The sequence below is a fragment of the Fopius arisanus genome, unplaced genomic scaffold (genome assembly GCF_000806365.1).
Source record: "Fopius arisanus strain USDA-PBARC FA_bdor unplaced genomic scaffold, ASM80636v1 scaffold00086, whole genome shotgun sequence".
NCBI classification, from domain to species: Eukaryota; Metazoa; Arthropoda; class Insecta; order Hymenoptera; family Braconidae; genus Fopius; species Fopius arisanus.
The window spans coordinates 159,378-185,748 of NW_011887825.1; the positions used below are offsets into that span (position 1 = coordinate 159,378).

The 26,371-nt window shown below is 36.9% G+C and overlaps 3 protein-coding genes across 11 annotated transcripts; 1 reads left to right on the forward strand and 2 right to left on the reverse strand.

Annotated features, from left to right (window-relative positions):
• The first annotated feature begins 1,230 nt into the window (after positions 1-1,230).
• On the forward strand, positions 1,231-21,475 carry DNAlig3 (DNA ligase 3). 7 transcript variants are annotated; one of them, XM_011311239.1, is made up of 19 exons: positions 1,231-1,384; positions 7,088-7,402; positions 7,663-7,914; positions 13,976-14,214; positions 14,597-14,676; positions 14,750-14,827; positions 14,885-15,065; positions 15,158-15,313; positions 16,045-16,176; positions 16,279-16,358; positions 16,422-16,509; positions 16,567-16,644; positions 16,776-17,117; positions 17,513-17,944; positions 18,016-18,129; positions 18,450-18,541; positions 19,415-19,508; positions 20,071-20,246; positions 21,413-21,475. In XM_011311239.1, exons 2-18 carry the CDS (start codon positions 7,093-7,095, stop codon positions 20,209-20,211), a joined length of 2,889 nt encoding a protein of 962 aa, XP_011309541.1. In that variant the 5' UTR covers positions 1,231-1,384; positions 7,088-7,092; the 3' UTR covers positions 20,212-20,246; positions 21,413-21,475. The 7 variants fall into 7 exon arrangements, with proteins under 7 accessions (XP_011309541.1, XP_011309540.1, XP_011309542.1 ...); XM_011311238.1 differs by lacking the exon at positions 21,413-21,475 and adding an exon at positions 20,502-20,737; XM_011311240.1 differs by lacking the exons at positions 20,071-20,246; positions 21,413-21,475 and adding an exon at positions 20,502-20,737.
• Positions 2,457-8,549, reverse strand: CNMa (CNMamide). 3 transcript variants are annotated; one of them, XM_011311244.1, is made up of 4 exons: positions 8,238-8,549; positions 4,237-4,396; positions 3,692-3,917; positions 2,457-2,981 (listed from the first exon to the last, which is right to left on the reverse strand). In XM_011311244.1, exons 2-4 carry the CDS (start codon positions 4,390-4,392, stop codon positions 2,926-2,928), a joined length of 438 nt encoding a protein of 145 aa, XP_011309546.1. In that variant the 5' UTR covers positions 4,393-4,396; positions 8,238-8,549; the 3' UTR covers positions 2,457-2,925. The 3 variants fall into 3 exon arrangements, with proteins under 3 accessions (XP_011309546.1, XP_011309549.1, XP_011309547.1); XM_011311247.1 differs by lacking the exon at positions 8,238-8,549 and adding an exon at positions 7,744-7,768; XM_011311245.1 differs by lacking the exon at positions 8,238-8,549 and adding an exon at positions 5,792-6,010.
• Positions 20,768-25,796, reverse strand: LOC105270361 (prohormone-1-like). Its single transcript, XM_011311236.1, has 3 exons — positions 25,695-25,796; positions 23,414-23,528; positions 20,768-21,587 (listed from the first exon to the last, which is right to left on the reverse strand). Exons 2-3 carry the CDS (start codon positions 23,519-23,521, stop codon positions 21,423-21,425), a joined length of 273 nt encoding a protein of 90 aa, XP_011309538.1. The 5' UTR covers positions 23,522-23,528; positions 25,695-25,796; the 3' UTR covers positions 20,768-21,422.
• Between the last annotated feature and the right edge of the window lie 575 nt (positions 25,797-26,371).

Consider the following 26,371-nt stretch of genomic DNA (forward strand, 5'->3'; position numbering starts at 1 on the left):
ATGTCTATAAATTTATTTTTCTGAGCTGTTAAACGTGTTAAATTTTAATAAATCTAGGTGAGTGGAGTGTACTGATTCGGTGAACGGGTCTAATGGTCTGTTGTACTATTCAATTTCAAGTAGAGATGTCATGCTTCCGGGAAAATGTCATTAATTCATTGATAGTGAAACAAATCATGTGTGATGGAAAATTTTGAATTGTTGGAATTTTTTAACAGCTCTTGAAATATTTTTTATCTACAGCGAAGTAGGTAATTAGGGAAAACTTTGAATTTAACTACTTTATCACTTCATTATTGATTTTCTTCTGTGATTTGAGGGGATTATCTCAAGAATAAACGTGAACTCCTGGGGATTCTGAAGGTTCTATATTAGAGAGACTTTCCAAATGCTAATATCACCTGTGTTTAAGGTACACGAGGCGAAAATGACGGCGAAATTTCGACTTAAACCCTTCTCTTGCTTCTGTGTCATGAATTGTGAAAATATGACAAAAAGAATGGAAATGTAAAATATCACTGAACCATCAGGATATACATCAGTAAAAAAAATTATGAGGAAAAATCCAGAAGTTAAATAATTAATTAAATTGGCGCATGAAAATTGCGCAGACGATAAATTGTATATTTTGTCGGGTAAATTACCTGTAATTGATGGTCTCGGCGTTCAAAGGCCGTGTGAAATGAATTGAGACGAAAATATTCAATTGCCCGATTTATTCTTCTCATTCTACTGCCAATTTTTTTTTTCTTTTTCAATTTTTGATTCTTCGTTCGGTTGTATTGGTACTATTTTTTTATTTCATAAAAAATATTGATGTAATTCTGAGAAAAGTGTCATTTCCGGAAATTTCAAATTGTTCGACTGGATTTAATGGAGCGTAAATATTTATAAACAAAATTATATGAATTTTCAATTTTTTTTTCTCAAACTCTGCAGTTTTTTCATAATTTTCAGGAAGTAATTCAGCTAGGAAATGATGATTATTATGGAAAAAATTCCTGTCAACATACCGGCAGATCGTTTCGAAATTGAAATTCATTAGGAAATAGTTATAAGTCGAACTCGCAGATGCCACCTTTGTGAGATGTCCAAGAAGAGGTCTGAAATAAAAAAAACTACTATGTGATACCAAAAGAATAAATTCTGGTGTCAAATCTCCTTCAATCTCCCTCTTCTATTAAGAAAAATCCCGAAATTTATACCAAACCTTTGAAAATTCTACTTTGCACTCCAACTTTTTTACCCCTCGAGTAGTGACTTCATCCATTGTGATGCGCGAAATGCGCAGAAAATTCCAGTTCATCGCGAACAATTAATTAATTCTCAACAATTGACGGTTGAATCCAGAAATTGTGCACAGCAAGAAATAACATCAATAAACGTAAGTCCACATTTTTCTGAATTTCGCGAATGAATAATTAGTGCTGAGATGAGAGGTTATGACACACGTGATGGATCATGATATCAAAAATCACCAGCTGCTGGTAAAAAAAAAATTAGCCCGACCTTCAGTCGATAAACATACCCCCAGTCTCACGGAACGCGCGAAATAATAAAAAGTATAATCATCAGTCCATCACGTCCATTTAGAAATCCTTTAGGACAGCTTAGGATCCCAATTTTGTAATTTAGGAATGGATACTTTATTTACAATAAATTCTTTCAATTCCACCCGCAAAAATTTCGAAAGCGAATTTGAAGCCCCAATTAATTATCATTGAACTCGTTAATTATGCGCATATCCGTTAGTCGCGTATGAGAATGAAAGTGAAAAAAAAAATAATAATCACGAGCAATATCGCCTTTGACATTATTTCATAATTCCATCAAGGCTGTTTGATAACGAGCACTAGTGTGACGTAATCTTTTATCACTCATTTGCAATTACGACAAGATTACTTCCGTTGAGTGTTCCCCTCGAATTATTATAATGCCTGATCTCCATGAATCAATTAGCTATCAATAAAATGCGACAATAATGGATTGTAAAGAATTAAAACAGAAATAGTTCGCATAGACAATTTATTGTTGCATCTTCTGTAGGAGTACATGGTCTACATGCGTTATACATATGTCAATTCATATCAATAATTAGTCTTTCCTTATAATGATTCTCATGGCAAAATAACGTTGATGAAGAAGATTCTCAGGTACAATGCATCGATCAATTACACCCGCGACTGATTCATTTCTCTGGATAATCGCGTCGGCGTTTTATACAAAAAAATATATTTGAATCTTTGCAGGTGTAATCTTTCAACAAATAAAAAACTAAACTAACGAATCTATACATTTAACAAAAATCTAGGGATGAAGATTTGATAAATAAATTAACGAAGGGTACAGGCTATCATTCATCAGCACAATTTTCTTATCACATCCATACAATTTTCAATTGTTATCCTTTTGATTCGATTAAAAAAAAAATCGAGACTGCGCTGTAAAAATTTTTCTGGAGAAATAAAAATAATTTCTTGATTCCCGAAAAAAAAATGAGTTGGTTAATGAGAAGAAATGACAATTTTTTTGCTGCCGAATAAATTCAAGAATGAGTTTTACCCCAAGCCCTTCCTCGTAAACCTATCGATGAAATAAATACGTCAAATTTCAATGACTCGATGGGATTTCAATCACCCGAATACATCTGCTCCATCGGTGGGTAATCATTGGATTTTCATAAAACAAATAATAAACTATGTATTAAGACAAGATACTGTTAAATACTAAAAGTGAACATGCCTCTTCCCGCACCCTCGATTATTAACCAACACTATTATCAGTACAAAAATAAAGCAATAACGGTGGAACGATTGAAATTGAATTTCCATTAGAGTCCGATGAAAAAAACATGTTTGTTACAAGTGACGAAAGGCGCGAATGAAGAACTCCAATAAGAAATCAGCACTTCTGACGTGTGCTACTTCATAATTGACGTTTGCGTCCCATATTGCAGATCTTGAAGTGACACAAACCCATATCTGTAATTGAAAATTGCATATTCATAACTTGACATCAAAAAGTCGTTCTGCCACAAGAATTCGTGAATTAAAATGAATTGTTAATGAATTATTTCGTTCACTCATTAATTTATTTGGGAAGTTTAAAGGAAAAATCATTGGTGCTGTTATTTTAAAAATACTGGCTAACTCTAGATTTCAATGACGATCGTATGAAATCGGGTAGACGATGCGTGGCGCCGAGTTTTAACAATCTAATGTAGAATCAATTATCATAATTGTCATCACGCGATTGCGTTAGATCTTGGCGCATTGCAATGCGACGTGGAGTCAAATTGGCGATGGTAAAGAGACCTTTGTTGTTCTCGATGCGTCCAATGATTATATCGAGTCAAGTGGTCCAATTATATTCGATCTCCTCATTTTCTCATTCATTGGAGCAAATAAAACCACCCGGCGCTACTCGTGCACCTAATGTTTAATCGAAACGACTTTTGTTGTCTGTCAATTGACCATTTGACGGTTATCATTCCATTTTTATTTGCAATTATCGCGAGATTCATTGCAGAAATCCAGATATTTTTTTTTTCAGCCACTTAAACAAATTTCTTTTGCCAAATTGAGTAACTGCGAGCAAATCCATGCATTTCAATATTTGTGGACTGAATTTTGTGAAAATTTGGCAGAAGAAACTATTTTTTCTTGGCGCGTGAGAAATTTAATTTACTCACAGCTCGTACGTTTTCCGGTGTGTCCTGATGGTGCATGAACAACGGCACTGGGAATTGGTAATTTTTCCGGCTCCTCGTCAAATGATTCACTCCCGATGGGCCTACGATTCCTCATTTTTTCTTCGAAAATTGCGCGAAGATCAAATTCCGCCTCCGTTAATTCGCGTTCTTCCTCCAGAATCTTGTGCTCCAGGGCAGCAATCTGCTTTAACCTTTGCAGCAAAAGCTGAAATTAAAATAGAAGTCTCATGAAGTTAATTTAAATTATGAATATTCACCGCAGTACGAAAGTGAATTTTATCGAGTTCAGAATCGACAATTCCGAGAAAAAATAATCGGTCCCGCGATATTTTAATAAAATCAATTCATTTATTTAAAAAGAAAAAACCAGTTGTTTAATAAAAAAATTGTCTTGACCTACAGTGAAATTATGATTTTTTCATTTCACGTAAAAAATCTGGAAAGTTGACAGGAAAATTGGCGGATAAATTTTTCAACCGATAAATTATGATTTCTATCACGAAAATTTAATTAATCTTACTAACAAGATTCTCACTGTCTTCCACCAAGCTATCAGCATAGTACATGGCAGATAGTGGCTGATGTGCACCCCAAACATTGTGTATCGTCGTCAATGAGAACACAGCAAGTATCAACAATCTCAAGCTCGTGCACTTCTTCCTCATAATTCTCTGCTTCATGGATCTGCAATGAAAAAAAAATGATAAATTTCAGAAAGTTCTGCGAGAAAATCCTGCAACACGAGATTTTCTTCTCTCAGGGAAATGGTCAGGCGTTCTTTTTTTTACGTAAGATTTTACGTAATCGAGGCTCTAACAAAAGAAAAATTCTAGATAAACCGCAGACAACACGGATTTATGGGGAAGAAATAATTTCTTGTCCTGAGAACACTCGAAAATTCTCAAGGGACAGGACGATCTCATCCTATTCAAAGAATTTTTTCCCGCAGTGGGAGAAGGAAATTAATCATCAGGAGATTCCATAATTTTTCTCATTGAACGAAAATTCCAGATGATCTTTTATCATTTGATAATGAGTGAATATTTAGAGATTTTGTTCATAATTTTCTGAAAACATAATGCATTTATCAAATAAGACATTAATATTATATGAAAAAATCATTTCCTGTGGAGTTATGGAATTTGGGGGAAACTTTCTTCATTGTCTAGAACTAAATCGACTCCGCGCACCGAAAAATCCAGCAATTGGAACTTACAGATTCCGGACAGAATACGGAATAGAAATCCCAGTGGTTTATCACTTTCCCCACGATTTTACGAATAAGAACGGTCAGCACGAGGAAAAAGTCGGGTGAAATCGCTCAAGAGGGGATGGATCCGGATCTTTTGTGATTGGAGTATCACCAGAATGGATTGCAGAACGCTCATCTCTAAATCCGTTCCGCCCACCCAATAAATACTAATAATAAAATGCAATTAAATATTGAGTTGCGAATAAATAATTGAATCTCTTTGCTCGCAATGTTATCCAAATATTTTTTCTCCTTTTGAATATTTTAAATTCATGTATTTCCTATTTAAATCCCGCTGGGATCTCACATATCAAATTCAACTCATTGAATTCTCATTAAAATCTCTTTATATGGAACTGTTTTCATCACTTCATTTTATACTTTTTTCACGAAGAGAACGCTTTACGAATTTCGGTACATCTCCACTCCATCCTTGTAAATAAAAATTCTCGATTCAAATAAAATTTTCGTAGTCTATTAATTATAGATTTAAAAACGTGCGTAGAAAATCAAATGTCTTGAAAAATATCGCGAAATCTCGTGGTCCATATATAAAAATTATTTTATTTATTATTATTTTTTCCTTCATTTTTTTAAGAACGAGAAATATTTCCTAAAAATATACAATACCAATTAAAATCTATTATCTAAATTTTCAGTGCATTCCGTAATTTCAGTTGTAATTTTCACTGAGAAATTTTCCTATTCACTTCAATAATCGGTAAGCGACGATTTTTCCGCGATTTTTGTTTTCTATTTTTCCCCATTTAGAGTCGATTTTCAGGGATACATGAAAATAATTGATGACATTTGAACGAAAATTGTACCTCAAAATCGGAATTGTCCCCGTGTGGAATAATTCGCCGAACAATGTAATCCCGGGGTGCAATAAATCTCTCACAGTCTCACAATGTGAAGCACCGAAAGCACCGGGATAATGACACAGGCCGTAGCCACAGGAAGCGGTAGAATATAAAACAACACGGACTGTTACCGATTAAGATGATGAGTGTTGGAGAAATGAAGCGACAGGGCGAGTGAAGCCCTGTATTATATCCCTCTTCCCATGGCGTTTTACCCCTCTCCAGCCACCTGTAGGACCGCGCATAAGGTGTTCACACCCACGCGTATTCCCATCCATTTAATTCATTCTTCATCCAGAAAAAAAAATTGTCTTTGCCAAGGAGCCATTACTCTGGATAACTCTATATTTTTTCTAATCATTATTATTCCACCAATTGAGTAATCTCCCCGCCATTGCAATGAGGTTTTCATACCGCAGATGCATCCATTAATTGGTATTTTTTTAAATTAATTATAGGATATGTATGGAATTTAATTATTTTAAAAAAACATTTTCACGGAAAAATTTGGATATCGCTGTGAAATTTGAAAGATTTAATTAAAAAAAAAAATTGAATATTGAGAGGGAGATGAACGTGCGAGCGGACGTTTCACGCAAGTGGTGCATTCCGTATTCGATCAGACGGCCGACACAGCGGGAAAAATTTCCGAAAAATGACGAAGACATTTCGTGATTTTGTCCGGAATTTTTCACTGGATTTTTCTCGTTGCACGTGTTATCAGAAAAATCGTCATTGAATTGCGAGTGCACACCGCCGCATGATTGATTAATGATGATCGGAGGAGTATCTGCCTTCAATATTCTCCAATAACGGAAAGGTCCAGAGTTCAATGATTGTCGATTGGTTGTAGTTGCCGGCGGTCTCAACGAATCTCCTGTTTACGCTCTCACAAGGCATATCAACATTTTCCGGTAATCTACAAACCGCTTGAATGGCTGATAACTCGAGTTGTAATGACTCGTAATAATCGGCTCCCTGGAGACACGAGCTATCGTTTAATAGATTACATTTATGAAGAATAGGAAACTTGCGTCATTTTTTTTTTGTCAGTTCATGACCTCAACCAGTGATTCATAATTAAAACAGTTCGACCCCCCACGCCTGGGCTACACTAGTCTCAAATATTATCTCCTGAATTTTCTCACTAAATCGCCCAAACAATATAAATTAAATTTCGTAAAATATTGAGATTTTTTATAAATAAATACATCATAAATAAATTTATTTGTCATTTGAAAATTTCTTGGTATTTTGCAGATAAAATGGCGGATGAGGATTGCGAAAAGCCGTTCGCTGTGGAGCGAGCGAAAACCGGTCGTGCCAAGTGCAAAAAATGCAAGTGCCCGATCGATAAAGATGATGTGAGAATAGCCAAAATCATGGCCAATCCATTTGGCGATGGTAAGATGAAGGCCTGGCATCATGTCGATTGCATATTCGATATATTCGGCAAGCAACGAGCGACCACGAAGAGAATCGAGAATCCTCCCGAGGACATCGCGGGATGGGACGATCTAAATAATGCCGATCAAAAATTAATCATCGAGAAACTGGAAGAATTCGAAGATAAGGGTAATTCGCACCGATTCATCTCACTTCTCCAATAAAATAATTAAATTATCACTGCGAATAATTAATTAATTATAATAATAATTGAAAAATTTGGAAATGGAGTGAAAATGTTTTCTGTTGGTAGAATAACGTGGGGAGATTTTATCCAGAAATAAATATTAGTCCCTCGATCTATCATATATTAAATAATTTAATGTCAGGTTGTCATCAGGTAATAATTATTTTATTTGACACATCAAGGATTTTCCCTGTTATTGCAGCTCCATTCAAAGGGAAAAGACAGGCGAGTCCAAATAAAACAGAGTCACCACGGAAAATATCGAAGATAACGTCGACCTCACCTCCCAAAATTAATCCTAAATCATCGATTAAGAATGAAGCATCTGGCTCATTGCGTCGAGACGATTTATTTAAAGAATTCCGGCGGGTCTGCGCCGACATCGCGAATGTTTCTGCATACACTGATAAAACTGCTGTTGTCAAGAAAATGCTGAGGAAGGGCGCCGATGGGAGTGAGTACATCAACTACTCCATTTTTTAAACTGACAATGATATTAAAAATAAATGGAATTCCACGGATCATCAATTATCGATTTAGCGCGGAAATTATTGATCCATCGGGGATTCGTCAAATGACTTTTGGGTAGATCTTTAAAATTCCGAGAAAATGTTCTTTTGATTTTTTACGGAAATCAATGGTTTTTTAATTAAATTATTTATTGAGAGAATTATTTATTGGAAATTTCCAGTTGTTTTCGGTATGATATGAAATGCGAATCACTGGGAGAAATTTTTTAGTGAACATCTCGAGCTTCAGTTTTGAAAGGGCACGCACCTCTGATTACAGATAATTCTCCACGAAATAATTCTCCTCTCCAGTGCAATATGGATACACTTTTCACAAATATTTTTTACCAGCTTTGTAAAATAAATTTGGGAGTAAGTTTCATGGAAATTCACAGCACACTAATCACAGTTCACTGTGACACTCAAAAGCTCGAAAGTTCGTCAGGCATTTAATTACAAGTTTCACTATATTAACTGTTTAACGAGTATTGGGCTATCAAGTGGAATTGCGTTGACTTATAAGCTTGTTCCCACCTCCCACCACGAAGTCATCGAAATCCATCGTTCAGAGTGGAGAATGACGAGCCCCTTGTGTGTAATATGTTCAGCCAGCTTGGCACCATCATTCCCACCACCAACATCTGTTGCTTCCCGACTATTTTACCCATTTCCCCTTCCACTCACTTTTTCATTCATTAGAGAATGCAATAGTCGTTTGTTATCGCAAATACTGTGGGAGCAGTTGTCCGAGCGCTGCGAAAAAACTTTTGAGAAAATTGCGCGCACCGCAAGACAAATATCTAGGAGAAATTGCAAATCATTCCTCTAATTCGTTTTTTTAAATCACACCTCGATAAATATCCAATGAAAAATAAGAAATTAAATTACTCACTATTCGCTCATCGATTACGAAATAAATTCGGAATGAATTTACACAGGAAGAAGTGAAATCTTCTGGAAATTTTCCGATTGTTTTCTCCACTCGGTTTTTTATTCATTAAAAAATGCGATCGACTTTTATTATTTCGTATTTTCTGGGAGCAGTTGCAAGAGGGCTGTTTTCAATGAACGGAGAGAAAAGTGTGGAAAATATTGCGTACGCGACGGAAAATTTACAGACCGAGAGAAATAATCAGTGGTAATACCCCGAGAGCTACGAAGTGATCGGGTATTTTCCGATATTTTCGTTGCAAACAAATGGGAGTATCATTTTTTTCAGGCTTAAAAATTCCGAGCGGCTGCCTCTGCCTCTGAAAAATATTTGATGCATTTTAGAGCTGGAGTATTCGGACGATTATTTCTTCCATCAAAGCTGTGGATTTTCCAAAAAAAATTTTCAACTAAAAAATATCAATAATTCATTTCCCCAACCCAATCATTCAACTATTATATTATCCTAGTTACTCCTGATCATGTCAAAAAAAAATATTATCCTAAAAATTAATGGACTCAGAATGACAGACGAATTTGTGGACATTAATATTTTTTTTTTTCGGTTTCGTCCCACATCTGCGTCAATCGCCCAGACTACGTGAAAAATTTATCGCAACTTTCTTCACATCCGCTCGCATGATGCAATCCCAAATGTATCGTGCGATAATAAAAAAAAAAAGTCTTTCGAATTCGACACGAGGACTCGCGCATTCTCGAGGAAAAAACGCTCCACCGATTAGAATATCTGGTATTGCGTAATTCAATCTCGATGAGATTACTCATCACTATTTGTATTCATTTGAATTTTGGCTGAGTGACTTGTGTCACGTAGAGTCACGGTAATTCACTTAAATAATTTATCCAACCCAAAATTAATTTAATCCAACCGTAAATTCGCGGAATTCAACAATTCTTCAATTTCCACCATTGCAATATACTTCAACCCGATGAGAATGAAAAAAAATATTTATTTCAAACCAATTTATTCGTGGAGGAACATGCGGAATAATTAGCGAATATTGAAGGAAAAATGATTCTGTCGGACGAGTGATAAAAACCATCGAGGAACCCTGACCCCATCGCGATCGCGTTCCACTGCATTTGAATGAAGTCATCACTCCTTTTGGTATCAGTCAAACTGTCAAAAATCGAAATCATCATGTCGGCTTGTGTCCACCAAACCTTGGGCTGAGTCAATGACCCGCGGATCGGTCAAGTTTAGAAGCGTGCCAGGAAGTAGACTGATGAAATATATGGAAGTCATTTGATGCGTAAAAAACTTGACGACAGAGATAAAAAAATTTAAGAACAGTTTTGGGTACCGATTTCTTAACGCCGAGCTTAGACTTGGGTTTACAATAAAAAAAAAATATTATAACGACAATTGAGATTTCGGGTGTTTATCAATATTAAAAATTACACGTGTTATTTGAAAATTTAATCCTTTTCTCTTCATTAATGACATCGTTCCGATGATTGACTGTGGAACCGGTTCCGATCGGTCGTTATTTCATCAGTTTTTTTAATGAAATACGAAACTTTCGGTATTTATGCGAAATTTATGCTGGACGGTATGAAATTAGTGAGTGAATAATCAGATGATTAACGAAAAACAGAAAAACCGTGACGAACGTGGAATTTAATCACCTCTGTAACGTCCAGATGTTCCTCCCTGGTCTCTCATCGGTTTATCATTTCCCTGGACTTTATCTCCCAGAAACTGTTGACCCGCCCGCGGGAAAATTACCCGGTCCCATTAATTCTTGAAACCCGGTAATTAACTCCACTGTCCAAAGCCAAAATAAATATCGCCAACGAAAAAAATTGAATAGTTATTCCAGATGACCTTTTTCGAAATTTTTCATCATATGTGAGTTCAATCGAGATTTTAAGAAATTAAAAATTCAGAATTGTTTGCAAAAATGGAAAACAACTGCAAACATCCGTTTGATTACTCTCTAAAAATTGCTGTACAACAAAGAAAAATGGCGATAAAAAAATATTTGAATTCTGCATTCTTCGAAAACTCAGGGCAATTGCATCGCAGAATTTCGCAGAATTTTCCCAGATTTTCCCTGGACCCTAACATTCCTGAAAACAAATTCCCAAGATTTCATTCTATTAAATTTTCCCCGCAATATAAGAATCTAACTCATCCCGATGACTCCTGACCCCACGATCTTTTCGAGTGCATCTTCCTCGACACTGCACTCCCCTCTCGAATAAAATAGCCATTACAATGGAAAATCCAGAATAAATATCGGAGAAAATATAAACACGTCAGTTTATCGGGGATCTAAAACGCATCGAGAAGGTGAAACACGACTGGTGCATCGTAAAACGTGTTTCGATATGCATTACACACTGGTCAGTGGAAATAAATGCTCCCCGAGGGGGAAAGGGATGTAAAAGGAGGGGGCTGGGCTGGGGAAGGGGTGGTAAAAGGAGGGGGCTGGGCTGGGGTCGGGGGGGGCTAAATCGTAGATGCCACGCAGTCTGTTGAATTATCGCGGGTGTGAAACGACTTGCGGCGCACACGCGAGAAACTTGTGCTCCTTATCTCTGTCGTGACCATCGCCACTGCACCATGTACACAGCTATGTATCTTCTCCCCTATCATCCCCTCCCTCTATCCCATTCTACACTTGTTCAACGACTCTTTAGCGAATTACGCCGCGTATTGTCCCTGATTCTCAGTTCATATCTCTCGAGTTATGTAAAAATTGTAATACAACGATTGATAATGTTGGGAGTGTCGCACTTTAATTCTGGGAATTTATTTACCGAGTCGATAGATTATCGCGGGATGAAAATCACTTGTGATTGGATATTTTTGGGGGGTGATAAGGATTTTCAAGGGCAATGCATGGATGCGAAATTGTTGTAATTCGTTTTGGATTGATATGGGAGAGACAAGAGTTCACGAGAGAAATGTTTGGGCTTTTTGTTTTTTTTTATTTCATGATGAGGGGAAATTTGACTGGCTGGGGAATTTTGGAGTATCTGGATTATTCGATTTATTTGGAATTGATTTTTTATTGTATTTTTTTCGGTATGTTTGAGAGACAATTGAACTCTTTCAGCTCTTCGAGGAGAACTGGAAGTAGTTGACGGAAAGACCGGATGGAATCGGAGATTATTGGCGAAAAGAGTAATGCGATGATAATAGGGTAACTCTGTTTATGTTCCCCTGGAAGATGATGGGAAAGAGCTCTGCGTTTTTTTCCACTGGCAATTAATAAATTCTCCTTTCGAGCAAGTGTACGAGAAAATTATTTCCATAAAAATATGAGTTCTTGTTTGCCGTGCGGGACTTTGATCGGGTACAGTCGATTCGGTGCGAATAATAATCGCGGAAAATGGAATGGAAAACCCCAGAGCAATCTCCAATTTGTCGATTGATTTTTGTATTGAAACTTTAAACATTTTCGAATAATTCTCGATTAATTATTGATTCAAAAATTAACGTGATTTTTCACGGAATTTTGGGATTGCTTGGATATTTGCGGATAATCCGTGATGGATATAGAATCAAAAAAACTTCCATGGAAACATTTCTGATTAAAACGAATTGAATAACCTCATAATCCGTAAACTTTGACCGCTGATTAATAATCAATTCCGCTTCCATCCACGTGTTTGATATTTCCATTGAAACTTTTTTTTTACCCACGATCAAATTATTATTTTGATGGTTTAACAATCGATCGATCGGTTTGTAGTCCGTACCAGTGGGTTAAACATAAACAATTGTCTGTGGGAGATAATGAGGTATGAACGAGGTGAATGTTAGTGACCCGATCGCTCCAGCTCGAGTTGCTGAAGGTTATGGCATAAATATTATTGTATAATACCTCTTCAATTTTTATGCTCTCTTGATACTTTTTTGAAAATTTTGAATTTTCAAATTTCAGTGAATACCTCCTCGATCCTCATGCCCCCCTAATATTTTTTTGAAAATTTTGAATTTTTAAATTTCCGTGAACATCTCCTCGATCCTCATGCTCCCCTAATACTTTTTTAGAAATTTTGAATTTTTCAATTTCAGTGAATACCTCCTCGATTGTCATGCTCCCCTGATATTTTTTCGAAAATTTTGAATTTTTCAATTTCAGTGAATACCTCCTTGATTGTCATGCTTCCCTGATACTTTTCCGAAAATTTTGAATTTTCAAATTTCAGTGAATACCCCGGGGATTTTAATTCCGCCTGGATCAGAAAATTCTCGAAATTGGTGTCAATTCCATTTTTCCTCCCAATAAAATCGATTTCCCTCCACTAATCACTATGAACCAACATAAATCGCATGATTCTCGTCTTCTGCCAACTCAATAATTGACACCGATCCATAGGTTATCATCTCGCCGATTTCCACGTGACAAACAATAATCAATGGCCCACAAGTGCGACCGTGAGTCGGTGGAAAAATATTGCCAACCGGGGGTATGTAAAATGGCCGACGATCTAGTTTATTGAATATAAACCATGCGTTATTATCAACTTTTTCGACTTATCATCTCCGTAACTTTCCACGACGATATACCCAACACGACCTTTCGCACTTTGTGTACTCGCTGGAATGCGTCTTTGCTAAATTGTTTATTCAACAAAACACGCACCAAGATAGTCTAGTATTCATACACCACGATACGTAATTTCCGAGGGGATGAGAAAAATCGGTAGTAGCTAGGGTGGGGGTGATAGTGACTTGTAATTATTCTGTTATGAAAAAAATCTTTCCCAGAAGATATTGCATTGGCAGCTAATTATTTTGCAGTGAAAACCGGTCAATATTTTTTTTTCATTAGACGATCATTTATTCTCCATTAAATAAGACTACATGAAAAATCGTTATGTTAATCGTTTAAAAATAATTAAACAAAATAGTTCAATTAAAAAAATTATCGAGTCATTCTATGGGGGAATCGGAAGATTTTTTTCTCATGAAGAAATATTTTGCCGATTCACGGGCAGACTATCTCGGATATTTCCAAATTGCATAATTAATAATCTCGTAACCCATATAATTGTAATAACGTATTAATTACAGCCGACAATTGCGTATCTTTCAAGGTGGCTTCAAAGGGGACGTAGTGCTGTGGTGCAGGATGTTATTACCGATGGCAGGCAAACGAATTTACAATCTCCAGAGTAAACAGCTCATCAAGCTTTTTTCTCGTATCCTTCGCCAGGACGAGGACGCGATGCTGGAGGATCTGGAGCAAGGAGACGTTGCAGAAACAATATCAACATTTTTTGACACTAGCACAAATTCCCGACCATGCACTAGGAGTCAACTGACGTTGCAAGAGGTTCCGCTAATTTATTTCTAGTCATTTTCAATTCACCTCCTGTACAGATAAATCTGTACAGGTTCCGATTTACCTGTGTCGCTTAAGGGAAGAAGTTTTTTCCAAGTTGCGGGGGTCGGACTAAACCCCCGACGGATTTAATGGGGGATTAGGGGGGAAGCCTGTACTTGATGACTAAAATGTTGAACCTCGATATTGCGCATTAGCATTTGGAACGGCTCTCTTCCTTCTAGAACATCTTCTCTTTCCGATATCAAACAAAAATGCAAAAACGATTCCATTGAATTCTTCGGAATTTGATAATGAATAATTATTTTTAACTGCCTGAATTTTCTGGAGTAACATGTCCCGATGTGTTTATTTATTATAAATTATTGTATAGGTAGATAAATTTCTGGAGAATCTGGCAACCCTGACGAGGGAAGACGATCAAGTATCCCATTTCCAATCCATCATTGACAAGTAAATTTCGTGAACGATGAAGTAATATTTGTTATTTAAAAATCGATCTGATTTTATATTTTTCAAATTTCAGCTGCACTGCAAACGATCTCAAGATGATAATCAGATTGATCAAGCATGACTTGCGGATAAATTGCGGCCCAAAGCACATGTAAGGATTCAATGATTTAAAGTCCGAAAATTTCTCCTTCATGATTTTTCTTTGCAGACTCGAGGCCATCGATGCCGATGCTTATCAAGCTTTTCAGGTGTCCAACAATTTGGAATCCGTGGTCAAACGATTTACTCGTCAGGATGGAGATCAACCGGGGAGTGATCCTGGCACATCTCGCTCACCTGTGAAGGGGAAAATACTTCTCTCGTTGATGACTCCAGTGCTCCCCATGCTGGTGGGTAGGCGTGTGCAATTGTTCCGACAATCGCACCCCATCGGGACTTAATTTTGTCTCATTAATTTCCTCACGCGAAACTTCTTCCCCAGGCGGAGGCCTGCACGTCCGTCGAAATGGCGATGAGGAAGTGCCCTAATGGCATGATGTCGGAAGTCAAATATGACGGCGAGAGGGTCCAAATCCACAAAAAAGGACACGATTTCAAATATTTTAGTCGGGCCCTGAAGCCCGTTGTTCCTCACAAGGTAAGACTCCAAATAATTCATGCTTAAAAATGAAATCCCCTAAGTCATACACCTGAGTTGTACGAGGCTGACGCCAATAAATGTGAAAAATGAAAAAATGAAAAGTGAAAAATAAAAAATTCAGAATATTCCCGGCGTCATCCGCGAATATCGCAAGTTTAGTTCCTCAAGCAATAATTCAACTGGTGACAAGTGTTTCGGTAATGTTGGCCTTTCACTTCCGCCTATCTCTTCCATTCGCTATCATCTGATGTCATTCCGAAAGATATTTACTCCATACGTGCCTCGGTATCCACGGATTAACCGTGGATCTGACCTGAACGCCCGAGTTTCTGCGATAAAGGGAATTAGTTGGATGATATCATCAAGAAAACTCAGTACATGCGGTGCGGAATGAGTTTCTCAAGTTATGAACAATCACAATCTTTCGTTGTTCTATTGTTGTTCGAGAACTTATGCGTTTCCGTCGGGCATTTCAGGTTTAAGGTTCATTCAAATAAATAAAAATTCTCCCGATTTCCGAAACTTCTTAAATTAATACGCATTATTTTTATCATCTATCATGACGTTGGAGGTTGAACGATCTATGGAATTTACGTCATGTGTAATATTTCATGATGATTTAGCGTGAAAGACAATGTTTTGGAGGTGACGAGTAAATTCCCAAAAGTGAATATATTTCCGTAAACATTCTCCACAAATTCGGGGGAAATGAAAATTTTATATTTCAGGTAAGCCACTTCAAGGATTACATCCCAAAAGCATTTCCGGATGGTGATGATTTGATTCTAGATAGCGAAATTCTGTTGATCGATATGAAAACTGGACAGCCACTGCCGTTTGGTACCTTAGGGGTGCATAAAGTACGTAATTAATTATCTGAGTCTCTGGCAATATGAGATATATAAAATTCAGACTCTCTAGATTACTGGGGATTTTATTACTGTACGTTTTATGTTGTCCAGAAAGCTCAATTTCAAGACGCGAAAGTTTGCATCTTCGTGTTCGACTGTCTGTATTACAACGGCGAAGTGTTGATCAACAAGTGAGTGATTAATTACTCTAAGGTAATTGTAGTGGACATTTTTTAATTTAAATTCCTCTGCAGGACTATGAGAGAACGACGAGCGATATTAAATAAACGGATGACGGTGATTCCGAATCGTGTGATGCTTTCAGAAGTTGAAGAAATCAATGTGAGTCATTCGCGGAATTAATTAAATTGAGTAATTACTGACTTCTGATATTTGTAGGATTCAAAAGATCTGGCAGAGATGATAGCTAAAGTAATAAAAATGGGACTCGAGGGTTTGGTCTTGAAGGACGTGAATGTGAGTGCTCTTTATTGACGAATTATCGTAATATTTGTTGATGGAGTGAATAAGCTGTAGAAAATTTTTAATTTAATTTCCTTTAATGAATTTTATTTGAATTTTTATTATTTTTCGTACTGGTACTTTAGAGTACTTATGAGCCAGGGAAACGCCATTGGCTAAAGGTAAAAAGGGACTACTTGTGCAACGGAGCAATGGCCGACAGCGCAGATCTCGTCGTGCTCGGCGCTTGGTACGGCACCGGCAACAAAGGCGGAATTATGTCGATTTTTCTCATGGGATGTTACGATAAAAATCGCGATAAATGGGTAACTGTTACCAAAGTTCACGGGGGTCACGACGATGCCACCCTCGCCCGACTCCAAGATGAGCTCGACATGATAAAAATCGGCAAAGACCCCAACCTGGTACCAAAATGGTTGATCGTTTCCAAACCGATGGTACCGGACTTCCTAGCGCGCGATCCCAAGGTACAACATTTCCCCGAATTTAAAATTTATGCTAAAATTAACATAACGATCACCTGAAATTTGCAGAACGAATAGATCTCGCCTGAAAAATTACCAGTGACTGGAATTCCGATTCTCTCTCTAAATATCCGATAGTTAATTCCAGTTTTGAAACGATTTTATTTTGTTAGAGCTCCCCGCTGATTTAATAATTTTTCTATATTGTTTTTAGACCGGACAATGAATAAAACGCGTTTAATCAATTCGGACGTTGAATTCCCCACGAAAAATCGGTATCAGCAATATTTTTCGATGGTAATTTTTCAGGATTATGTTCGCTCATGTCGAGACTGATGGTGTTCACTGGGGTTTATTTTTTTGTCGGGAATACAATGCATAAATGTATATTTTTCTAGAAACAACCGGTGTGGGAAATAACCGGAGCGGAATTTACGAATCAGGGGGTTCATACGGCCGAGGGCATAAGTATCCGTTTTCCCCGCGTGACCAGAATAAGAGATGACAAGGATTGGGCAACAGCCACATCCCTCGATGAATTACGAGTGCTTTTCAAAAAGCGCACCGACTCCATCGATTTCTCATTATTACTCGGTAACACGAGTGACACGAAAAATACAAGAAGTAAAAAAGTTAAAAAATTGGACAGCTACAACATTAAACGAACGAAAGAAATTAACGACGGGACTTTGGCTGACGATATTAAGCCTGATGTTGGAATAATGGATTATGACGTAAAAAACGAGAGTGCACAGACCTGTGGAGAATGGAAAAAAAATGATAGCGAGGGGAGCGATAATGCGGTTTTTTATGCTTTCCTTAATAATGATGTAAGTTGTGTCTGTGAATAAAGAAAACTCGATGAAGTTGTTCTTGAAATGTTTTTTCTCCTCTTTTTCAGTACATTGAGTACAGCGCGGATGGGAGGCCCCTCAATTGGATAGAGGGCCGTAAACCAAATGAAGGCCTTCCTCGGGGTGCAAAACCATTGTCTGAGAGAGGCCCTGCGGAAATGGTGAGCTTTACCACAGAAAAACTTCAACGCAAATTAACTTTAAGAAATCCTTATATTTCCACTGCAATACCTCATATTTATTGTACATATATAGTATATAAATAAATACAGAATACCAGGCTCTCAGGAGAATAGATTCCTGACCTAATACTTTACCCTCTCTTTTTTTTTAATGGAGCGAAATTCGGACGCTCCTCTTCGAAGTCAGCAATCAATTCATTCGAGAATAATTAACTTCCACTCATTTTCTTGAAATTGTGAGTCTCTCATATTCTCCTGGCTATCCGGAAATGTAATAGGAAAGACTTTCAATGTTGCAGGAAAGGAAAGGAATTCTCGGGAAAGTTCGAGCTGTCATTAGTAAGAATATTGACGAAGAAAAAAGAGTCGTATTGTCACGCACTCTGAAAACGTATCCTTTTGAAGAATAAGTTGTCGAATTGAAAAATTGAAACTTTATTGAATATTCGGAGCAATTATGCGATTAATCGATTTCAATAATTTTCATGATTCATTTATTTCGGCGAAATTCAATTTATTGTTTATTGAAATAAAAAATATATATGGACGTGTTTAATCGAATTCTCAGGAACTCTGAAAAAATTCCTCACAAGTTTCTCATATTTCAAGCACGAGCTGGAAATCGACGGAATAAATTTTTCTGAGCCCGTAAGAGCACCTCCTTTTCTCCGGAAATTTACTGGTAATGACATATTTCCTGTTAGTAATTCTCCTTTACGACAGGAAACGATATCCCACGTATACCGCCGAGGCTAAAAATTTTACGTTATTGCTTGTCTCGAAATCTTTCCACGTTTAATTATATCGGAAAATAATTCAACTTGTAGCAGAGATGCAGCTGGACTCAGTGACTACGATAAAACGATTAATGAAGTTTAATTGGTTTAATTTATCCTTCGCCTGACCGAACTGAGATTTTCACTCCTTTATTAATTACTTTGGCCTTTCGCGCTCGTGGTTTATTTTTATACATACTTTTCCCATTTTCAAATTACCTATATGCAGCGAGAAAAAAAATCTAATTTAAAAATCCCACTAATTTTATTTTAATATCTCATTGGGATTTCGGTATCCCCTTTTCCCGGGCTGCGGGCAAACGTTTTCGTTTCGAGTCCCTCGGGTTTTCCGGCGGATTCCACAAACGTCTTAATGATCTTCCGTTTTTCCTAATTAGAACGAATAAAACTCTGTGCCATTCTTCAATTTTTTTTTCAACCCCTAAATACCCTCTGGAGACATTTTTTCCTTGACCGACGAATTGCAGATTGGCAGCTGCAGTTCTGGAGGACTCATCCACTCGATCTGAGGTCACTCATGTAATTTACGACAGAATGGAAATAGATGAAGGGGAGCTGAGGGTAAGTTGGAAATGATATGACATTCTGTGAGAGTGCTCCATAATTAAGTTGAATGCAAGACCTAACGAGGACATGCGACTAATCTCGGAATTATGGCGTCTAAAAATCATAAGAAAAAAAAAAAAAGATGGAAAAATTTCATTCAAAACCAATACGTCACGCAATTATTAATCGTGAAGATAAATTTCATTCAATTTCATGACGAAACGACTTATACTTTATCATTTATTTATTTATTTTCTTCCTGTATTTTTTTCTCTCATTGTCAGTCCGTATTTCACCCCCTGGCCCCCTCATTGTCCGAAACACGGAGTTCCTCTTCGATCTAAACGTATTAGCATCCACTACGATAATCACGTTTTCCCGTTTACCCAAGTTTAATCGTATTTGTCGTAAATGTGTCCACGATCAAATTTTCCCCGCTATCTGCGGTGGAGTTGGAAATCCCCGTGTGCATTACAGAGCCATTACCCTGGGGCACCAGCCAAATGCGACAAATCATCAAAACCTTTCGAGAAGAAGTTCTAATGGTCAATGTTTTACCCAACCATTGTCATTTTAGGAGTATGCAGCACCCTCAGCACTCCGAGTTAATTCATCCTGGATAGAATCTGTTGCTTCATCTTCTTGTAACCAGGACGAATCACCCCACGTCGTAACACTCTTGGCCATTCGGTGTCACTGCCCGTGCACTTACCATTGATGAAACTCCAGGCCATGATAAAAATTGAATAGCAGGTGTTAACGTCCTTTTTTCTTATTTCTTAAAGTCCCATAATCATGCAAATCCCGTTGAGTGAATTTAAACGACACTTTTATCTCCCATCAAAAACCAACGCACGTTTACAACTTTTTGTCTGACTTCCCGTGCCGCATTCCTGAGATTTTTATCATGTACTTGACAATTCATAATTTTCCGCAGAAATAACGTACAATTGTTTTCCTCTTCATGTCCACCACATGACCCTGTCATAATCAATTTTATTTACACAGTCGAGCTCCAGGAAATCAGAAATACAAGTGGGAAATCTTATATAAATTGTGAAGCTGTCTGGATATTCCCCCACGTCTCCAGAGTCCTGGCTCCGGTGGTTGGTTATTACCCTCATAAACTCAAATGATCTCCATCAACTTTCCAGTAAATGATAAATCAGTATTTTGTCGTGACTAATCCAGAATAATTGTGCCTTCACTTGTAATTTCTCAATAAAACTCCAGACAAAGTGAAATCAGGGAATACACAAAAAATAAAAATGAGATTGTGCTGTTGAAACATGATTTATTCCACCAAATTTTTCCAGTGAGGATAACAATTGAAAAAAAAAAATGTGCTGGACCCCGTGCATGGGGATGCTGATTTCAATCAAACAGTGGTGACGATGTACAATGGAATGATCAACTGTGCTTGTTTAACATTGTTTTTCATTTAGGGCTCTCCCCACGGTGTCTGTTATGGCTAATTCATTTTCGATTTTCACCTGCCCAGTACTGAGTTATTTGATCTAGTAGTACGAGTGCATTATACAGAGGAAGTGTTTTATTAACGAATTTACATTGATTTTCACCAGGAAGTTAAACATTAACACTAATAAAATTTCTCTGTACGTTATTTCCTCTCGAATATTCGCCCTCATCGATATCTCAGGTGCACGCAATTGAACGGAGTACGAAGAATTTATAATTGAATGGTTGTACTATAGGGGTGAGATTGGAAACTGGTGGATCACTCCATTCAGAATAAAAACTCTTCATTCCAAATAGGTGATATTGATTCGATAAATTCCTCCGTTATTCTTCGTTCTACGTACGATCGAGTGTTCAATCACATCAATAATAACACTACGTCTAGAATTAGGGGCGAGAGGAAAATCAAAGGGATATTTAAACGGGCTTTTTATTTTTAGAGGGAAAAAATTACTTGCCGAAGCAAGAGACTGCGTTGAAGGCGCATTGTTTCCAGTATGTACGTTTGCGTTGGAGATCACCGATGTCGATTTGATTGTGGAGACGTTTTACCATTTGCTTCGTGAAGAGGTAGTTTATTAGGGCTGTGTCCATACTCCCGTCGTCGTCCACCAGCTGGATAATATGAAATTGCATCATGGTTCAGTCATATCAACCCTGTTTATCATGAAATACCTATTTGTGCATGATATCTCATATTTCATTTTATAAGATTTGCCTGCGGGAAATGAAATGCAATTGAATTACAACAACTGTTACGAATTGTTACGAATTGAGTTGAAGTATTGAATATTCGATGTTGTCAATCTTCTGCGATTTTAATTAAATGGAATTTTTTTTTAATTAAAATTGAGTCCTTTCAAAGATTCTATTTTCTTTGAAATTACGGGAGGTCATGCGACAATTGTTCTACATTTTCAATCTTGAAAATTCAAAGGGTCGCATATTTTTTATTAAAATTGAGTTCATTCGGTCGGAAAATCATTAAGATTTCAATAATAATTTCAATTTTTTACATAAGTTTAAAAATTCGAGTGATCAGGTACATATTATTATTATCAATAGAATTAACAACTAATTTTTAATTTCAAATTGAATTGAGTTAGAAATTGGAAAGCGAGTGTAGAGACTGTTAATTAATAAACAACCGAAAATCCATCGTACCATGCCGTTTGTTCAGTGCAATCGTTTCCCCGTGAATAATTACTGATTAATTCTGAAATACAACGAAGGAATGAGGTCTGAGCTTGAACGAAGGCACATCCACCTGGCCAAACTCGCTATCTTCTTTTGATCAGTGAAATATAGCTTCATTAAACCATTGAAACGTTATTTCCGTCAAAAGCCGAGATATCTGGGGTGTGGTGGAGGTGGTGGTGGAGCTTCCGCACTGTTCGTCACACATTCCCTGCGTATCACATGCCCATCGGCCGATAAAAAAAGTTTATTCGTCTGTTAGAAGACACTCGAATAAAAAAAATACATCCGGAGATGATGCTCTTATCGACGAATATTTTTTTTTCAATTAGAGACGTTTCCATCGGCCTCTAGTTTTCTTTCGCTTTGACCATGTCACCACCGGTGACAGAAAAAATACGGGGGAATGACGGAAAATTAGGACGGGGGGTGGGGGAGGGGGATTGATGTCGTTACGTGTGGTTGGGTGATTTATCTCGAGGAATCCTCAATCATGATGGGATCTTTCATCAGCGGGAGAATAGCGTAATCACGATTCAAGATTCCGATTCATCTCCTTTTGCAGACGATTGAATATTTTTCACTGATATCCCGCGATGCAATCGGCTCTTTATCCGTCAGCAATCTGCTCACGTGAACCCTATTTTGTTCATCAATTTTTCAATACTCAACTCGGTATGCATTATGCACAATAAAAAATAGTTTATTGAATTTTTATTAAAAAAAATTCAGCTACATATGCACCGAATCTGGTATATAACATCTGTTGGCGGGCTTAGCTTTGCAATTTAAATGACACGAGTTATAATACTCGCAATCTCGCGCTTCAGACTTTACCAACAAAATTATACAAACGAATCCGCAGGGATATTGGAGCTCGAACGGGTACCGGTCAATAATCGAATCGAAAATTGTACGGCGCGAATAAGTCTTGACATCTAGGATACTTCAACGTGAAGATGATGGTTCTGTCACCTCAAGCACTCAATCGAGAACAAACTTGTCAGACTTCTGTTTTATTTTGTTGTCACCGTTGCTCATAGTTTCCTTTCAATATTTATTTATTTATTTTATATCACTCATGCCTCCGGTAAAAAGGATAAAAATCATCAAGAATGTCAGGCAATTCTATATATTTGTTCACATATTTTTCTTAATATGATTTTTGTCTCTTCTTTGGTCGCCATTACCTGGGTTATCACGTCATTTTCCTGGAATATTTTCTCCGCGATTTATATACTCACGTCTAGCTCGTTGAGGAATCTTTCTTTGTCGGTTGGAAGGCCTGAAGACAGACCGATAAAGCAAACCAATGCCACTGCGACATACAGCATTTCCCGCGAGAGTTGCATCTTAAATCTGATAACAAGAAAACAACAATTCTGATAAAATTTCTCTTTTCAATTCGTTGAATTTTCACATTTCAGCATCAACTTATTTTCATTCACCAGTTCCACGTATATTTTAAATATCAGGACTGATTAATGAGTTTCAGATAGTCCTGATAGTCAATCAAGAACTTTAATTGAACGTTAAAAGTCCAATGATAAGTCAAAAAACTAATTTTATCTTGCGAGTAGATCAAAAATACTGTATTACGGGCCATTACAGCTTTATTGTCTTTTTCTACTTTAATCATAAAAACTTTGTAACTCTCTGTGGTTCTTTGTACATCCAATTTCTGCCTACCTCCGGGTTCTCCCATAAGGAATAGAATAAAATGTAAAAGACCGAGTGAAAAAATAGAAAAAATATCACATCAATCAATTTTTCTATAAAAAATCAAACTGAAAATATGAAATTATACACGAAATAAATTATTTATGAAGTCTTCAACTTTATTAATTGTAAAAATATTATTCCAACAAACCGAACTTTCTTTCCATCACGAAATAACTTTTACTCTGCGTTCATTCCATAAACATCCGGAATTCCTCCCAGCGGCGACGGCCTTCCAGAAAAGTCAATTAACAAATGATAAAAAAACGTTGACGTTAGTGACTTTTTTCTTCCTAAAATTGGTGGGAAAATGAGACATCAAGAGGTGGAGCTATAACGATTGCCCCGGGAATGGTAGAAATCGACGATTTCCAGTTAATGTGTCAACGGATATTACCGACCCCGCAAAACCGTTAAACGAATTCCATCCAATATCATAGCCGTCACGTATGGATAAAGTCTCATTTGTTTCCTTAATTTAATCTTTGTAAAGCTTGAACAGACGCATCGTCGACATCATGGTATTCAATATCGCAAATTGTGCGCGTCATTACGTAAAAGTTAATAGCACCATATGACTTTAACTCTCCGTCGGATAGGTCGTGCGGAAAGTAATTGTAAACAGGATGTGAATTTTCTTCGTCTTTTAATTTTTGAGGTGTCAACTTTATTATTCCGGACATTGTACCCCTCACCCGAGGTAAAAAACTTTCACATTTTGAATTTCCACTTCAGTGAAATAAAATATCACTTCTGGAACTATTTATTTTTTATATTTATTTTTTTTACATCCGTGGAATCGATTAAATCTGTTAAAAATTTTTGATAATTATTTTTCTTTTATATTTGAAGTGATAGATACAGTGAAATTATTCTGGCAATCTCATTCTGTCTTCAACTCCTTCATAATCAAAAGGAGAAAAATATTTTTAAGTCGCTGGTTCTGGGAGATCGAAATCGTGTGAACGGTATTGCCCGCCTCCTGCATGTCCTGGCCCGATTTATTCCAGAATCAGGGATTCCATAATTTCAGAATAAATTCACTCATATTTGAGTTGAAAAACTTCATTGTTCAATCACTTTCACGAAGTTATGACAATTTATTCGACAGCCCTTATTCACGGATACGCTTTTCACCGGTTTTTGGATTATCGGTAAAAATGTCGTTGGTAAATCGATTGGATTGGATAATCTTCTTGATGACGCTGAGTATAACGATACAATCAGTGTAATCCCTGTGACGTGGTGAACCGGCTTTTGACAAATGTATTAACGATCAAACAAAAACGACAGTTCGAAAATAATTGGTGTGATACATCCGTATTTATGTAACGCTGATCGTATCGAATTGTGTATAAACACGGTAAGACCTCGTTATCGGTATTAAAAAGTCATTTCAACCCCGGATTATCGCTTTATAATCCTCGTTTATCATACGGGTAAGGGGAGAGGTCCTGTGTCGTTTACCTGTCGAGTTATTCTTGACAATGTCACTAGAATGCAAGTCTAGTTTCATGAGCGAGAAGAATACAAACACCAAATGAAAAATTCAAAAACATAAAGAATTGACAAAAATTAATTGAGGGAATTCGATTTTCTTCATTTCAAAGATGGACTGCAATTAAATTACCTATGCAATTTATTTTAATTACACTTCACTCTAAACATATCAATTCAAACAAAATGGACAAAAATTTCGCTGTCTCTATGAATTCCAAAAATATTATCGGAAAAATCAGATAAATTGTCACGTCTTTATAGAAATATTGTAAATATATATTTAAAAATCTGGATTCAATTTAGTACCTGATAATCGGTGCAGCGATTTACGAAACAGGTGGTCGTCAGGTCTGATGTGGTCGGGATGAATCTACTTCGGCTGATGGAGAACGAGGTTGTACTACTAGTTTTATAGTCAACGGCGATATGACTTTGGTCTGTGGCATGGAATGACTTTATATTCTCGTGGAGGTCCTGTCGACGCATCCCACGGGAGTTTCGGTGGGTGGGAGAACCCCCGACTGGTGGTGGAAACCCACCAGAAACCGCCCAGATTGCCCGATATTCCGGTGAAGCAACAGGACGACAAGTAGCGCACAAGTGTCCACTTGAGTTATTTATTATAATCAAACAATTAATATTTTTATCAACTCCCCTATTCCACCCCTCCGAAAAAATGTTCTCTCTATTGCAGAATAAAAATCAAAGAAATTGAACAAAAAAGGCAAAACGTTTACTATTTTTATAATTGATTTTATATTCCCTAGGCATAAACGTTTGTTATAAATATTTTCTTCATAAAAAAATTAATGGCAAATTTACAGAAAGAGGAAATTCCCGGATATATATTTTTTCCTCCCTCAGGAACATAATTGAACTGGAGCTTTTCCACAAAATTATTCCCTTTTCATTTTCTACTTCAATGTGTTTCACCTGTAGATCAGGAGATCGCATATCATCTGAGTTGCGCAACAAATCCCGCC